Below are 16,283 nucleotides of genomic sequence, written 5' to 3'. Positions count from 1 at the left end.
TTTCAATACCAAATTCTCTTTTAATCATAGCAGATCATGAAGAAAATACCACCACCTCTACGGGTGCCTACACAGGAGTTATTCTAAACATACAGAAGACAACAATTATCCAAAAAAGATCTATTTGAGAAATTTCCATGTACCCAAATACTGTGCAAATCAGTAAACACAAACTGTTTTTCATTTAGGCTAGTGGTAATTCGATGCTCTAATATCTTACATATCTTATATTTCCAGTATATTCCATGACACTAGAAAAGGGACTGAAAACGATTGAGGAATTCCCAAATTTGCACGAAGAAAAAGAAGTCAAATTAAACTTACACATTTCTCCAGATAAAGCTACCAGGGAGCTCTAGTTTCTAATACAATACATTAAAAAATTGTCTTAAGAAAATATCCAGATCTTTCAATATCACTTTGGCCCATATCAAACAGTAATCAGTCTGTCACTGCTAGCCCCAAAACAAACAGCCCACACAGTACATCACAAAGCACATAGCTGGGAGGCAAATTATTGCCCTGGGGGAAGCATCTGGAGCTTTAAAAGTTCATTATATCCCTAGCAGAGAGAAGGAGAAACCACATCAACTATAATGCAAACTTAAAGAGGACTAATGACACCATGGCTAACAAAACCAGGGCAAGAGTCTATGAAATAAATGAAGGAATTCTCAACCCATATGTTCAACATTTCAAAAGGTCACTAGGTGGGTTTTAGGGTCGTTTTTGTTTGTTTGGTTTTTAGTTTTTAGTTTTTCGCCTTCCTCTGAAGCATCAGGGATTGGAGGCAGGATGCAGGTTACAGGATCTGGTGGATCAATGGTCTGATTCAGTATGGCAAGTCCTATGTTCCTATAATAAAGGGGAAATTACAGCATATCACTTTGTATGCACACAGATCCAGGGACACAAACACTCTCTCACGGGGACTGAATTTTCATCAGTAAAATGTATTTAGCAAAGATAAAATTTAATACCAGAGCCAAAAACATTTGGAAAAATCCAACAGCAGTGAAGACAATGATAAGTAATAAGCAAGATTAAATGTGATAAACCATGTATAATGCCTGGCACCTAAGAGGTGCTCAATACATGTAGGATCTTCCCCATCCTTTCACTTACGCCAAGCAGGCAAAAAGAAAAATGTTGGCCAAGTTAAGCCAGAGAGCTGGCACCTCTAAGTTCTACGTATAACAAGATAGGAAAATGAGAAATTAGCAATTTTTGAAAACTAGAAAACCAGAAGGATTAGAGAAAGAAAACTGAAAATTCTACTAGAATGTTTATATAGTTGTCCTATTATGCCCAGGAAAGTTCCTTGAAGGCAATGATTGTTTCTTAGTCATCTTTGCATCTACAGCAAAAGTATATACACAATGTCTTGTCAATAGCAGGCTTTCCATAAACATCCAATGATAAATAAAATAAAATCTTGTTCCAATGGAGCTCAATAATTGAAACTTGAATTGTATTAAACCTGCATTGAATATACTCAAAATGGAGTTAAATTTAGGGTTTGACTTTATATTAGAGCTTTGCAAAAACATACCAGCAATAAAAGTGTTTTATGTCGGGTGCTGTTTTAATCAAAACAGCTTCTTGTGTTTTAAATTTGAAAACTCTTCGCAAGCTAATCCCAAGATGAGCAACTCAGTAAATCCAACCACTCCTGTGGCAAAGCAAGTCTTTATTAACTGGATCTGTTAGTAGAAAGCTGAATTGCTGCAGAGCAAGTGCTAATAACCTCATTACCCACCGGGGGCCATGCAGACAGTATGGTGGTGAATCCAAACAAAGGATGCAGAAAATTAGTTTTAGGATTTTAAAGCTAAGGCTCTGAAAAACTAGAAATACAACTAAAATACAATAACATCCTATTAAGTACAAACCAAATAAATGTAAATATTTTGCATACATATACATATTCCTACACATACATCCATAGTTTTCCTCCCCTTTTAGCATAAACCACTTCTTGGCATAAACTATTAAAAAAAAATTTTTTTTTAAACACAGCTTCACTTATTATCTCAAACAAGCTAAGAATGCCTTGCTCACTGGAAAGCACTTTTCTACGATCCCTTTCTTTTTCTCTCCCAACATGTTACAGGATCTAAAACTCACTTAACAAATCAATGTATTGATTTTCTCTCTTCACATTAACGCTTCCTGAATGATTATAATGAACCTGTTATTTTTCCTCCTGAAAAGATGGGCCTTCTTCACATTAATATTACATTAATACCCTCTCAGTGAACCAGTGAAAGTACAGAAATAAGATGTGATAAACAGAGTTTACCTGACTCACCCATTATCCTGCTGAGTGCAGCATTTCTTGTGGGCGATTCATCAAGCCCCTCGATCCCACTGTAAAGGGAATGGGAAATTCTTCGTTCTCTGTCATCCAGCACTGTTTCAATGGGTAGCTCAGGTCCAGGGGGGCTCCCAGGTGACTTCAGCTATAGAGAAAAGGGGGCAAGAAAGAATCAGTTCTAGAGGTCCATTTAACAGCATGGGGGGATTCTAACAACTTGCCCAAGGCCTGTATCCAACTGGGTACCAAATGAACTAGAACTTTTCACCCTGTACCAAAATAATTTGTGATGACAGCTCTGCCTAATGAACAACTTTCTGAGCCACTTTACACAGAGCCTCCCATGAAGTGCTGTCAGATTTCAACCATTGGAGGAAAAATATGTATATTAAAAGATTTTTAAAAAAATCTCTTATTGCTTATATTTTCAATCTTTTAGTATCTGTTGAGACCAATTTAAGTTAGTCTGATCATTATTACAAGATTTTGCTCTACACAAGGCATGCTTTATCAGAACAGAAGTTGAATTGAGTCATACATTTTACATCTGCTGTATGTAAACTTACCTAATACTGCGAGTTTTTATTTGTGTTTGATGGAATTATTTCCTATGCTACAAGACCTAAAGACTCTGATTATTAGCTCTGTTATCTTAAATATACTGAACCTAAGTTTCTTCTGCTTTAAATCAAGAATAATCATCCTACTCTCTCCTTTAATTTTTAAGTATGAGATGCTGAGTGATTAAGATAAGCACTTTGATAGTATAGAGAACAATATGGAAGATCCAAATATTCTAATGCAGCAACCAAAAATATGAGTATTTCACAAATACACAATCTACTAACCAAGCAAGAGAATAAAGGTCAATTTCTATAAGCATGAATTAAAATAATACCAGGCATTCTTTCAAACAGCTGCGTCTTTTAAGTCATATTCTTCATGGAATATGAGAAAGGAATTTATGTTAGTAAGGCCATAAAACAAACCTGCTTCCAGGGCAACAAAGCACACTTAACTACAATCCTCACAACATGGGCTCTGAGGGTCACCCAGTGGACTAACACCTTATGACACTTTGGTGTTGGCTTACAGCCAGAAGGGAAGGGAGAGGGGCACAGCCCAGCACAGCCAAGCGGGAGCCAGCAGGCTGCACGTTCCAAACAAATGAAACCACAACTGTAGCGAGTTCCTTCGTCTGAATAAATTATTATTTCTGTTAGAAGCTATCATCTGTTTAATATAAATGAGATAGTTAATGAAGTTCTGAACTGTAGACTTATCTCTCCCAGTTTGATAAGCACTGGGGAGGATTTAATGCATTGAAGGGTCAACACAATTACAATTGGAGGCACGTCAAACTGCAGGAGAATAATAAACCTCCAGCACTAGTGAATTAGACTCAATAAGGTTTAAATTGTGAAACGAGGATTTGTTTTATTAGTTTTTTTTTTTAATTGCAGATTACAACTGACAGCTTTACTGAAAAGTAAATTAAATATTCAAGGTCTCAGATGTAAAGAAATAAAAGAACATTTTCTGAGAGAACACTAGGCCTAAACTCCAAGGCACCATGGGGACTTAAAAACAACAACAACAAAAACTAAACAAATACCCTGTACATTGAAGAATAAATATGTTTGAATTTTTAAAATGAGTGCATGCCTTAAGGAGACTATAGCCTGCTTGCTATACAATAATTCATTTTATCAGAAGACAGCAACAATGTCCTCTTCTCAAGTTTACCAAACAAATGCATTTAATTCAACTATAAAACTCTGTGATTTTCTAGATGATAAAACTTTTATAAAGTTCCTTCATGAGAAGTCCCTAAATATCCTGAGACTATGAAAAAATTTCATAAAATTCAAATAGAAATTCCATTAAAAAATAGTCCACGCAGGCCTCTCTAGAGAAAAACAATAAGATGCCTGTTCTGAAAGAACCTTGCACTGGAACATTTTCCTGGGAAAGACTCTCCACCTCCCCTATCTCCCTACCATTGTCTAATTTGCATGTCAAAAGACAGATTTAAATGGAGACATCAACAGCCTACGACATAAATATTTAACAGAAGACACAATGCCTTTTTAATTTCTTAAAAAAAAAAAAAACCTGATTGGGGTACACATTTTTGTTGTTTTAAGTCTTTTGAGGATATTTTAAATTGAAAGAAAAATGAAGTTTAAGAAAAAGAAACACGTCAGATTGCTGTGACAGCAGTGCAGAGGCGCAAGGGGGAGGGAGGTGGTCTGGGAAGGGCTGCACAGGCCTTTCTCCTCAGCAGCAGCTCCCACACCCTCACAGCCTCCTTAGATTCAAACCTTACTAGAAGGGCACTTCATCAGCAGAAGGAAGCAATGTAAACAGAAACCGCAATTTTCATTTTGTTGGTGTTTGGTGTTCAAAGTACAAAGATGTTCTTTAATCTAACTTAATTCAGCCACAGGTCCGGCTGGTTCTAGCGCTTGAACCACCAGTTAGAGCCCCAGGGAAGGAAAGCCTTTCTACCAGTGAAAGACAAAACCTAGCTCCAGGCTGCCGTGAGGGAACCCTGACTGGAAGGTATGTAACATGACAGCTTTTTTTCCCTAACGCAATTTAGAAATGTACATCACAGGCCAATAAAATACCATATATATATTTACTTATTTTAAGGAGGTATTTGAACACAGGACCTTGCATATAGGAAGCAGGTGCTCAACCAATGAGCTACACCCACTCCCCACCCTGTATTTCCGATCAGTTGTTTATTCACCTTTGTGGCCACTATCCTAAGGAAGAAATAAGCTAAGGGAATAAAAAGATGAATGTGAATCGATATTTATTTTCATTTTATTTACAAAGGTATAAGTTGAGAATCACCTCAAAATTTAAAGGGTATAATTTCACTAAACTTTTCCAAAAGTATTCAGTGATCATATACTGCTTTTATAATCAGAAAATAACAAAAAATCTGTTTAATACCAAAAACTGGACAATGGCCAATGAAAATGCTTTTCATTACAGACTTGGCATAGCCTTCTTTTCTTAGGAAAAGTTAAAATCTTGGTTTCTTTTAAAACACTAATGCAATTTCTGTGAGATTTAGTAAAACCTCATTTTGTTGTAAGCATGCAATTCATGGGTCAAATGATGTCCTTCACATAAAGAAAATGTATCCCACCATCTCTACAATAAACATTGAAAAGTTGGCATGGATACATCCCTTATCCCCTTCAGCAAACCTAAAACTCTGTCCTAGTTAGTAATTGGCACAATCTTATTATTCGATACTTCAGTTTATGGGTTTATTCTATTTATCCCCAATGCCTGGCAGAGAGCAGGGACCAGGTGAATAACTGGATGAATAAATTCATTCCGAGAAAAAACTAAATGATTCAGATTTTCCTTAAAATGATTTAGAGATGTGATGCATTCTAGGTTGCATAGAAGTAAGCCTTTAAGGCTGAAGGCAGAGCTCAATGGTAAAATAAAAACAAATTTGACATAAATTACACTTAAACATTATAGAAAATACTAATCTCCAAAGGACAGGTGAACACAAAACAGCTAATAGAGACAGGCTTGCGTTTTAGAGAAAAGTGGTGAGGAGATGGGAGTTTTAGGATACTGCTACCAATTCTGCTTTCATACAGGAGCACGGTTAATTCCCTTTACATTCCTAGGTGGGAGGTAGATAGAATCCGAGAGATTAAAAATGCTCCCCAAGTCACCCTGCAGTTACCGAACTCATTCTGCAGGTATATGGCAGAGTCCGAATTTAACTGATTCTGCCTGATTCTGAAGCCCCTGCTTTTACTGCACACTACAGCCTGATATAAATTGCCTGCCCAATGCCATCACAGTCAATTAGACCCACGCCCATGCAGAAGAGGAGTGGACAAGTTGCTTCTAAATTACTTTGCTACTACCTTGGCCTAGCAACTATTAAGCAAATCATTTGACCTCTTTGCATTTATTTCTTAATAGATGAAATGAAGAGAATCATAAATGATGCCTTTGGCCCTTTCCTATTCTAATACAGTTTTCTCATTCTAAAAGGATTAAGCCTGGAGAGAGAATTCATTTTAAAGTAGTCTTGATAACTAAATCCCTCTAGATGGGGTCCAAGGCAAAAGCTCACCTGAGATAATATTTTCTATTGGTACGACAGCAAGGCTTTCTACAAAAACACATCCAACATAAATAGAATGAAATGACTGGAAGCGATGTTAAATATAGCAATTTCTACAAATAAGAATTTCCTGAAAATTTTAAAAATCAGCACAATTCTCCCACACAGTTATTTTCAATGCTCCAGCAACAATGCCAGGTGGTTTCCCCCATTCCCTCACACATTCTCTTTAAGTGTCCCCAAGAAACTTGTCCTTTGTGTCAAGTGATGTCAATTTCTCTGCCTCTTTCGGTGTGTATTCCAAAGACAAAATAATGAAAAAGAATGCCAACACTTAAAAAAATGTTCTCTAAAAAATGTAAGCTAGGGAAGCAGATGGGGCTCAAGTGCTAAGGCCTCCACCTACCATACAGGAGGACCCATGTTCAATCCCTGGGACCTCCTGGTGAAAAATAAAAGAAAGCATGCCTGCATGGTGAGCAAGTGCCCACGCAGTGAGCTGGGTATCCACATGGTGAGCCAAGTGCCCACTTGAGTGGCCACGTTGTGAACGAGTGCCTGTGCAAGAGAGTCAGGCAGCAAGATGACCATGCAACAAAAGAGAAATGAAGGGGAGAGTCAAGGTGAAGCGTAGCAGAAACCAGGAACTGAGGTGGTGCAATTGACAGGGAAACTCTCTCCAAATCAGAGGTCCCCAGGATTGAATCCCTCTGAATCCTAGAGGAGAAAGATGAGAAGACAAAAAGAGAAACAGATATAGAAGATCACACAGCGAATGGACACAGACCGCAAAAATAGCAGGGCAGGGGTGGGGAAAAAAAAAATCTTAAAAAAAAAAAAAAGTAAGTTATCGCACAGAAGCATAAAACAAGAGGGAAGCCATTTCTTTTCTCCCTTCCCCTCTTTAAAGAAAAGAAACCATTATTGTTTAGTAAGTGTTTTTAAACATAAGCAAGAGCATTAGATCCAAAGAAAAGGAAAGCAATGGAAATCTGAATTTCATGCAAAAATAAAAATTCATTTTGTTACCTTTCTCTGATTTTTTAAGAACTTCAAACTCCGCTAGTATTAGCTAATTTCTCTTTTTCTTCTAAAAAATGCTCAACTTTCTAAATGACTGTTTCACTTACAATTCAATACTTGTCTATAGGTGTGGCACCAAAGACAGAAAAAGATCACAGTTGGTAGAGAGAGCCCAGGCTGTCTCAGAACTTACACTTCCCAGGAAAGAAAAACAAAGAGGCAATCATCATAGTGTGCTACCTGTCTGATGAAGGTAAGTATCCCAGGCTATGGTAGTAACTTGGAGAGAGAGAGAAAAACTGAACTCTAGAGGCTGGCTGTGTGCGGGCAAAATGACCGCACACAGGAAACCTGGAGGAGAGAGCACATTATGCACCCAAGAAACTGCAAATAGCACAGAAGAGCTGAGCAGAGGCCTCACGGGGCGAGGCTGGAGGTGCCAGCTTCTGCACGTCCTACCCTCTGCCCTGGAGATCATGGGAAGCTCTTGAAAGGATTTCAGCAGGGATGTCACCATCAGATTATGTTTTGCAGAAAAATGTCTCTTACTGCAAATGTAGAGAATGGACCAAGGGAGAAAGCCTGGATGCAGAGGAACCCTTCAAGGAGCTGCCGCAGTCAGCCAGGGGAGATGACAGGCACCTAAACTAGGGCAGCGGCACAGGGGAGAGAAAGCAGGTTAAGTGGACAGAGATTCTGGGGGCAGAACCTACAGACATTGTAAAGGCATTTGAGAAGTCAGGGCTGACCCCAGGTTCTGCCTTCTACTACAATTGAAAGATAAATGAAGACACCAGTTATTGGAAGCGAGGGGGGCACTGAAGAAGGAATTGCTTTTGGAGGAAAAAACATAAAGAAGAGTTAGAGGCACTTTGTGAATTATGTGCCTGGGAGACAGACCGGGGAAAATTTCCACAGGCAACTGCAGAGAGGGAGTTAGTGCTAGAATAGAGTACTGAGCTGGGAACAGATGTGGAACTCATCAGAACAGAGAGGGTAACTGGAGAAGGGGCAGTGGAGTCCTCCAGGGAGACTGCGCAGAGTAAGAAGCAGAAGCTCCAGAGCTTTGCAAAACACACAAAAATAAAAGAACAGGTAGAGAAAGAGGAGTCTCCTTAGAGGAGACTGAGGAGCCAGAGTAGTAGGAGAAAAACAGGGTTGGCTAAGGAAACTCTTCCAGAATGAGGCGGTGCACAAAAGATTCCTGAGATGTCAAAAGGGACTGAGAAATAACTTGCAGAAAGTGTCTCAGAGGTGTCCTTATACGGCAAATATTAGTGAAATGTGAGGTTTTGTGACAGTACTAATGAGGAAAGGTGACAAATAATTTTAAAGAAATATACTGAGATACTATACAGCCCTTCCCACATATAAGAGAAGGGGAAGGAAGGCCATGACAAAGTACAAAAGAAGCAAATTTTTAGCTTCTCTAGCTTGCAATTTTAAGTGTGCAAATGCTTGGTTTAAAAATGAAATAGTGAAATAAGGTTTTGTGCTATTGCCAAAGACTGGAATACATCTTCAATAGACCCAGAAGAAGAGAACTCAAGTACATTATTTTAGCTTGAAATTCATTCATGACAATCAGATGCTGTAGGCCCATATCAATATTTACTGTAACATAAACTACACATACTCTCCTGGTGATGCAGGGAGAACTTTTCCAAAGCTAATATATAATGTAAGTACCACAGCAGCAAAATCATGTCATGGCTTATGGGAAACCAAATTGAGCTTCTGTCTTCATATAATTCTTTAGTTAAGCCCTGTCAGTACAAAAGGCTTTTCGCTAGTATTACAAAGAAAGTACGGCACTCATGATAAGATGTTTTTGATATAATTGCTTTATAAAGCTTACTCTGTCCTAAGGAATAGTAATAACCAGCAATGTATGAAAACGACACCATAAGGAATATTGAATATTAAAGTCTATTACTGTCTTTTACAGCTGTTGGCTTACTAAAACTATTTTTGTTCACATAAATTCACATGCAGAAGTGTAAGAGACATAGCGATATTTCAGTGGGATTCCAATTGCATGTCTTTTACAGTGCAACAGGGAATAAAGTCAGTGCTTTTATCAACACATTTTCAGGCTGGCAGAAGTTTGCTTTGCTACTGTTTGGGGAACAATAGGGAATAATCCGAATCAGACGAAAGTACATCTGGATTCAGGATGCTGATCTTTGGTATATACTCATATTTTTAGTCCCCCTATAAAGTTCAAGGTTTTCCTTTTAAGGAAAATTTTGAGGTCTTATGAGTTATAGTTTGCTTTTAAGGAAACTAGAGATGATGTATTTTTCAGTAGACTGTAAGCTCTATGAGAGAAGGAAACTGCATTGGTTTTATCCTCCATTATATCCCCAGGATCTAGCACATTTTCTCACACACCGGATTGCAATATCTCAGCAGGCCAACAGAAAAAGACCTAATAAAGAACAATGCGCCTTGTAAACTTACAGTTGAGAATTTTTCAGGTAGTGCTTTATGGGACTGATTAGAAAGATCAGTTAATGATTTAGCAACCCTAAATTCTACTATTTAACAAAAACCAGTCCAGTAACCAACTATAAGGACTAGCTTTTCTATTTATCTTAAATTGTTCACTTCTGCATTGACTTGTCACTGAGCTCATGAGAACATTTTCTCTGCAAAGTATGATTATATAATATAGATTTACATGAGTGGCCATTACAACCTGAAAAGCTTGCTTTTTAGAACATGAAAAAAAGGAAAACAAATGAAAAGCTCTAATTGTTAAACATACATATGGATTTAAATATTAAGAATACACAAATAATTTAGATATAATTTTTACTTTGTATAGTTTACCAGCAATTTTCTCTTCACTGATTTTAAAAAGTAGGGATTTGAACAACAAAACCAAGAACACAACAAACTTTATGTTTGCAACTAGCTTTTCTCTGCAAATTGTTAGGAATCAGCTCTTTTTTGGATGGTATATAATTGATAATAGATCTATGAAATTTGTGGGTTTTTTTCAGGTTCCAATATCAATTATCAAATCTAAATATAATTTCTTTTTAACTTCCAAGCGCCCAGTTATAACAGAAAGTATATTTTTACTGTTTAGGAAAACATGATGAGGATATCATTCGGGGAGGGAATTCTGCTTCCCTCCTCACCAGTTATACACACAATATACATTAAGAGCCACCCATGGTAGTGCGTAAGTTCATGTACATATGCACACATGCAGTGGGTGTGTAACAGTTTACACGTACTCTCCTGGTGATGCGGGGAGAACTAAACAGACAGGCACTTGGGGGAGAATCCTCAGCCCCACAGTGAAGGGGGGCAGGAGGAACGGAGCAGGGAACACTGACCTTTAAGAAAGTTAGAGAAACCCTGTGATCGTTTGAAGTGCTTTTATGAATCCCCAAAACAAAAAGATGATGTTTTTGAGCTAGTCCATTCCCACAGGTGTGAGATCTTTTCAACCAGCCTACATCAGTGAGGCGAGACTCGGGTTGAGTCTCCACCCTTTTGCTGGGTCTGAGGTACCGTAGAGCCATAGAGCCGTAGAGAGACAGATCTCGCAGAGGAAAGGGAAGCCGCCATATTTGATCCTGCAGGATGAGAGAAAAAGGACTCCCAAGTCTGTCCACACAAGGAGAGAAGCAGTGAGAGACTCCTTGAGTTGAGCCCAGGGAGAAAGGAGTCAGATGCCTGAAAGCTCACAGCTGAACTTAGGAAGAAAGCAGAGCAGCAGAGACCGAGAGAGGAGGCCCAAGACTGAGAGAGGAGCCCAGGAAGAGACAAGCCCTAGGCCTGGTAACCCACAGCTGAGCTCAGGGAGACGGTAAGTTCTAGAGGGGAAGGCAGAGACCTTGGCAGAGATGGACGGCCATCATGCTTCACCACATGGCAGGACCCAAGAGAGCATCTGTGTTGATGCCTTGATTTGGACATTTCATGGCCTCAGAACTATAAGCTTTTACCCATAACATTATAAAAGCCAACCCATTTCTGATACTTTGCACAGGCAGCCCTTTGGCAAACTAAGACAGTCCTCTATAGGAATTTAGTAAGAGGCATCCCATTTTTGATAAGTAGATAAGTTGTTGCTTCATTGTTTTTTCCCAGATTGGCACCTCTGAGGTACAACACTGCTAAACAGAAGAGAAATGAGTGGCTCTGAGAAGAAGTTGTGGCCCAATCTTCCAGAAGAGAACCCAGCTACAAGGTCCTTTAAAAACTCATTATCTGTTGCACAAGCAATAGAAAATATTAATGTATATTTAGAAATATTTTGATGACAGAAGCAAAAAAACAAATCACGACCCAATGATAAAATTATAAAACTACAGCAAGCAAAAAGAACTGATAGAATCTTTTGAGGTAAAGTCCCAGGACTTGTTGTCCTTTGTCCAATGTTAGGACGGAATCTCAGTCTAATTACAATTTCAGATAGCAGTGCCTTTTGTGCGTTTAGCTTTTTATTTTTTACCTCATTGCACTTGCTTATTCGCCTCGCTACAATAAGCTGGATCATTCCTCGTTTGTTTCCTTCGGTAGACATAGACCTTCTTAGGGTTTCCATGGCATCTTGGTTTGTCTTGCCCAACAGGGACTCTCCATTTACTGCTATCAGTTGATCATTCACCCGAAGCCTTCCATCCTGGAAAGAAAACAGGTAAAAATAAGCACTATTAAATATTCAGTTATAAAAGGAGCTGTTGGGCCTTTAGTTAAAACTAAAAACAAAAACCAAAACAACAACAACAAAACCTTTAATCCTAATGGATTATGCCCAATTGAACACTGGCATAATAACATCTAAGCAGCCATTGTAGCCTGTGTCTCTTTCAATCATTTATACATTTGTAAATCAAGTCATTATCATAATCTGTTTGCTAAAATAGCATACTAATGCAAAGAAGACAAAGTGATTACTCTCTTGCTTCCAGAGACCCCCATAGAGGTTATTTACAACCCAAGACATGGAAAAGCTCAAGGCTATTAGACAAATGAAGAGAAGTGGCCCCTTAACAAACAGTCAGGACATTTTTTCTAGGCTGTAAAATAGGACAAAGTGACCCAGAGGAAGGGAAAAGATTAACCTTTACTGTACATCCCTCTGTGCCAGGACCTACACTAAGTCTTTGCATAGATTATCTCATTTAGTTTGAATGACCAAGGATTGGAAGTTCTGTGAGATAGAAAATGAAGAGATGAAGTTCTGGACTCCATCCCGAAATGACAGATCGCTGGGATTTCTCCTAGTTTGATCATGGGATTTTGTTTAGTAAAGAGAAAACATCTAGGCATCTACATTTCCAAAAAAGGAGTAGGGTTGAAACTAAGAGAGTCCATTAAGGAGCATATGACTGATAAGGGTGAACTCAACTTACTTTAGATGCTGCTCCTCCGTTAATGATGGACTTGACAAAGATTCCCAAATCTGCATGGTTCTCTTTTGACCGGTTACCTTTGACACTGACACCAAGACCAGCTGATCCCGAATCATTAAGTGGAACTTCAAACGTCAGAAATTCCCTGGTGCCATCAGGTGTGAGAACAATATCCTCGTCTTCTGCTTTCTAATAGGGAACAAAATTGCGTGGCCCGTTATATCCCAATGTTTTTTTCTCACGGCTATTTTAAAAGACTGCTAATGAGCAGTTCTTTACTCATAACAGCCATAGGATCTCCACCAAAGTTCTATAACAGTGCATCCACACCCCTCCAGAAGAGTCCTGGAACCAGCTGTTAATATTTTGATGCCGCACTTGTTTAAATATTTAAACAAACCTAAAGCAGATTATGAGAAAAAGAGGAAAAAGTATAGCAGAAGGACTGAGGACATGTTAATTCCTAAAGTTCGAGTTTTTTGGGGTGTGTTTGGCTGTTTACATCATCTAAGTCACAGGACAAAAATAGTATCAGTGGGAGTCCAAATAAATAAGTCATTTGTCCCATTTTTTTTTTTCAGTAGGATTTTTCAATATCATTAATAGTTTAATGTCATTGACAGTATATCTTTTTCATTCACAAACAGTAACAAATCATGATGATACAAAGTTAGAAGCCGATATTCATGTACAGAGAGCTACTAAAGAGTTTTAACCTCTTCAATATCTGTGAGATAAACTGAAGATAAACAACATCAGAGAAATTTTTTTCCACAATATTGTATCATACACAACACAGCTGGAGAATATTATTCAAGCAATATTGTTTAATTAATTAGTTGTCTATGCAAGCTTTGATTTAATAATTGCAGTCACCAAATACAGAAGAAGACTGTCTTCAAATGCAACATAGTTTTTTGATAACCAAACTCACACCATCTCCCTTATAATAGGGGGAAAGAAATGCAAGCTTAATATGTAATCTGGTGAGCTGAAGTGAGAGGACATATTCTGCCACAAAGAAAGGTTAGATGCCAGAAAAGGAAGCAGGCTGCCTTCTGAGCTCCTCTTCAACGCTCCCATCTACCACGCCAAGAATTCAGCCACTATCCCCATACTGATCACCTCTAACTCACCGAAACCAAATCTTTTTTTAAGCACATTACCAACCACATAATGGTCAGACGATACCAACCCCTCAAATCACAACTAAATACCTCATCTAGTTCCACAACCTATTTCTCTCGCTCTTTTCCCAGTTTGAAGCATTTCTCTAGTGTCCACTTAGTCACTCAAGATGGACTAATCATATTATACTTGAGGAATGGTAAAACATATAAGGGGACATAGGCTGGCATATAATATGTTCTTTAACATTTGAGTTTTTGAAAACTTTTCAACTGTACAAATACAATTAGACTGCCCCGAAAGACTGTAACAATAATTAATTGTAAAGTACAATAAAATTTAATAATGGCAATGGTATAAGGGTTGATGAGGGCTAATTGATTTGGTTTTTTTCTTACATCTCTAAAGTGGTGAAATTTAGTACAAATAAATGTCAAGTTTATTGGAAAAGAAACTTTCTTTGCAAATAGAACAAAATGAGGACTTCATGAAAAAGATGTATGAACTGACATAAAAGAGAAACGAAATGTTAAAGGCAAAATCCATGGAAAAATGTGAGAAATAAATACAGTTAAAATGAAAAGTAAAATAAATAAAAGTCTATAACAGAGTAATGGAAATGTGGGTAGACTTTCATATTTTTCTTTGTATCCCAGCAAATTTCCAAAATTTATGTATGAGTCTGAATTAATATAATGATAAAATAATTTTTAAAAGGAATTTGGGAATATAAGATGAAACCTCAGATGTCTCAATTAGCTGGAAATAATTTTTGGAAGTATAATATTTATCAGCAATAGATTATTTCTTTTAGGCAATTATAATACAGGAGATATTCTATGTTTAAAAAAACAAACCATAACAATGTGATTTTTTCCAAGTGGAATCTAAGCACCCTCTTGATATAAAGGTGGAGTGGACATAACCATCCTAGGGCCCACAGAATGGAGGAATAGAGTACGGATTAGAGTGGACTTACTGATATTCTATTCTAGAACTATTGTGATTAGTAATGGAAGTGAATGTAGCATTGATGTGAAGAAAGTGGCCATGGTAGCTGCTGAGGATAGGGAGTGGGAAGAAGAGATGTGATGTAGGGGCATTTTTAGGACTTGGAGTTGTCCTGGGTGGTACTGCAGGGACAGTTACTGGACACTGTAGGTCCTCCCATGGCCCACTGGGTGGACTGGGGGAGAGTGTAAACTATAATGTGGACCACTAACCATGTGGTGCAACAGTGCTCAGAGATGTATTCACCAAGTGCAACAAATGTCCCAGGATGATGGAGGAGGTTTTGTTACAAGAGGAGTGGGGTGAGGGGGTGGGGGGTATATGGGGACCTCATATTTTTTTAATGTAACATTAAAAAAAAAAAAAGAAAAACTGAAAATAATAAAAACAATGTGAATTTAAAGTGACATTTCTAATTAACATATAATGTTAAAATTTTGTGGTAGTATGTACTTTATGCCATCTCAAAGGACTGCTTCATAGTTATTAAAGCAATGAAATAAAACTGCTAACAATGTTAAAAACATGAAAATTAGAGTAAGGAATACACAAAAAAGAAGAAGTTGAAAAGATACAGGGCGGTAGCTATTAATATAGACGATATACTTAACTATGCAAAATAAACATATTTTAACTTAAGGATCAAAACAAAGCCTAAGCCTGTTCACTAGACAAACTTTCTTATGATTAATAATATTCCCAGAGCACAATAACACTTAAAAATCAAACCAATGTATTGGGGAGAAGTAAACATCAAATACTCATGTAAAAAGTATAGTCCCACATTTATTATGTAAAATTATCTTTGTGTGTGTGTATATATAGAGAGAGAGAAGAAAACAATTAAAGAGTACAATAAATAATGACTGTGTGATTAAAAAGAACCTCCTCAGTATAAAATCTGTTCCAAAAATACAATGCAAGGTGTGGGTAATCTTTGTTATTTGAAATGTAGTATCAATAGCATGAAAACACAACCTAGACTCCTTTTATTTTAAAAAATTAAAGTAACTGAAAGATAACATTGACTTTGTTCATCAGTAAATTCCTAGAAAAATTACATTTTAAAGATATGGAGACTAAAGATAGTCCTTAGGAGGACACATATTAGTCTGTTGATTAAGTGTGTTTGCCTCAAATCTGGAAGGTCCTTAATTGGCACATACCAATTTGGATTCTCACTTCGGCTTTTTACTGTTCACTGATTTTGACATTTCCATAAAGTTTCACTAAGGTTTAAAATCCTCAAATTTTTCCCTACTTGAAAAATCAAGGAAAAAAGCTAACTGAAAATATGAAGACAAATTTT

General features: G+C 37.5%; 1 protein-coding gene across 10 annotated transcripts in view; it reads right to left on the bottom strand.

Annotated features, from left to right (window-relative positions):
• The window catches only part of PARD3 (par-3 family cell polarity regulator), a 669,864-nt gene that overhangs the window by 240,388 nt on the left and 413,193 nt on the right, over nt 1-16,283 (bottom strand). For 8 of the 10 annotated variants that reach the window (XM_058297690.2, XM_058297692.2, XM_058297693.2 and 5 more), the window contains 3 exons: nt 12,836-13,024; nt 11,932-12,102; nt 2,312-2,462 (listed from right to left, as the gene is read on the bottom strand). In XM_058297690.2, coding sequence (XP_058153673.1) covers nt 2,312-2,462; nt 11,932-12,102; nt 12,836-13,024 — 511 coding nt within the window. Of the gene's footprint in view, nt 1-2,302; nt 2,463-11,931; nt 12,103-12,835; nt 13,025-16,283 lie in introns of all 10 variants that reach the window. The other 2 variants (XM_058297689.2, XM_071215434.1) reach the window with 1 other exon arrangement.

Source organism: Dasypus novemcinctus, chromosome 5 (assembly GCF_030445035.2).
Source record: "Dasypus novemcinctus isolate mDasNov1 chromosome 5, mDasNov1.1.hap2, whole genome shotgun sequence".
NCBI classification, from domain to species: domain Eukaryota; kingdom Metazoa; phylum Chordata; class Mammalia; order Cingulata; family Dasypodidae; genus Dasypus; species Dasypus novemcinctus.
Note: the sequence above shows the minus strand (reverse complement) of the source record. Positions and strands in the feature narration are given on the sequence as shown.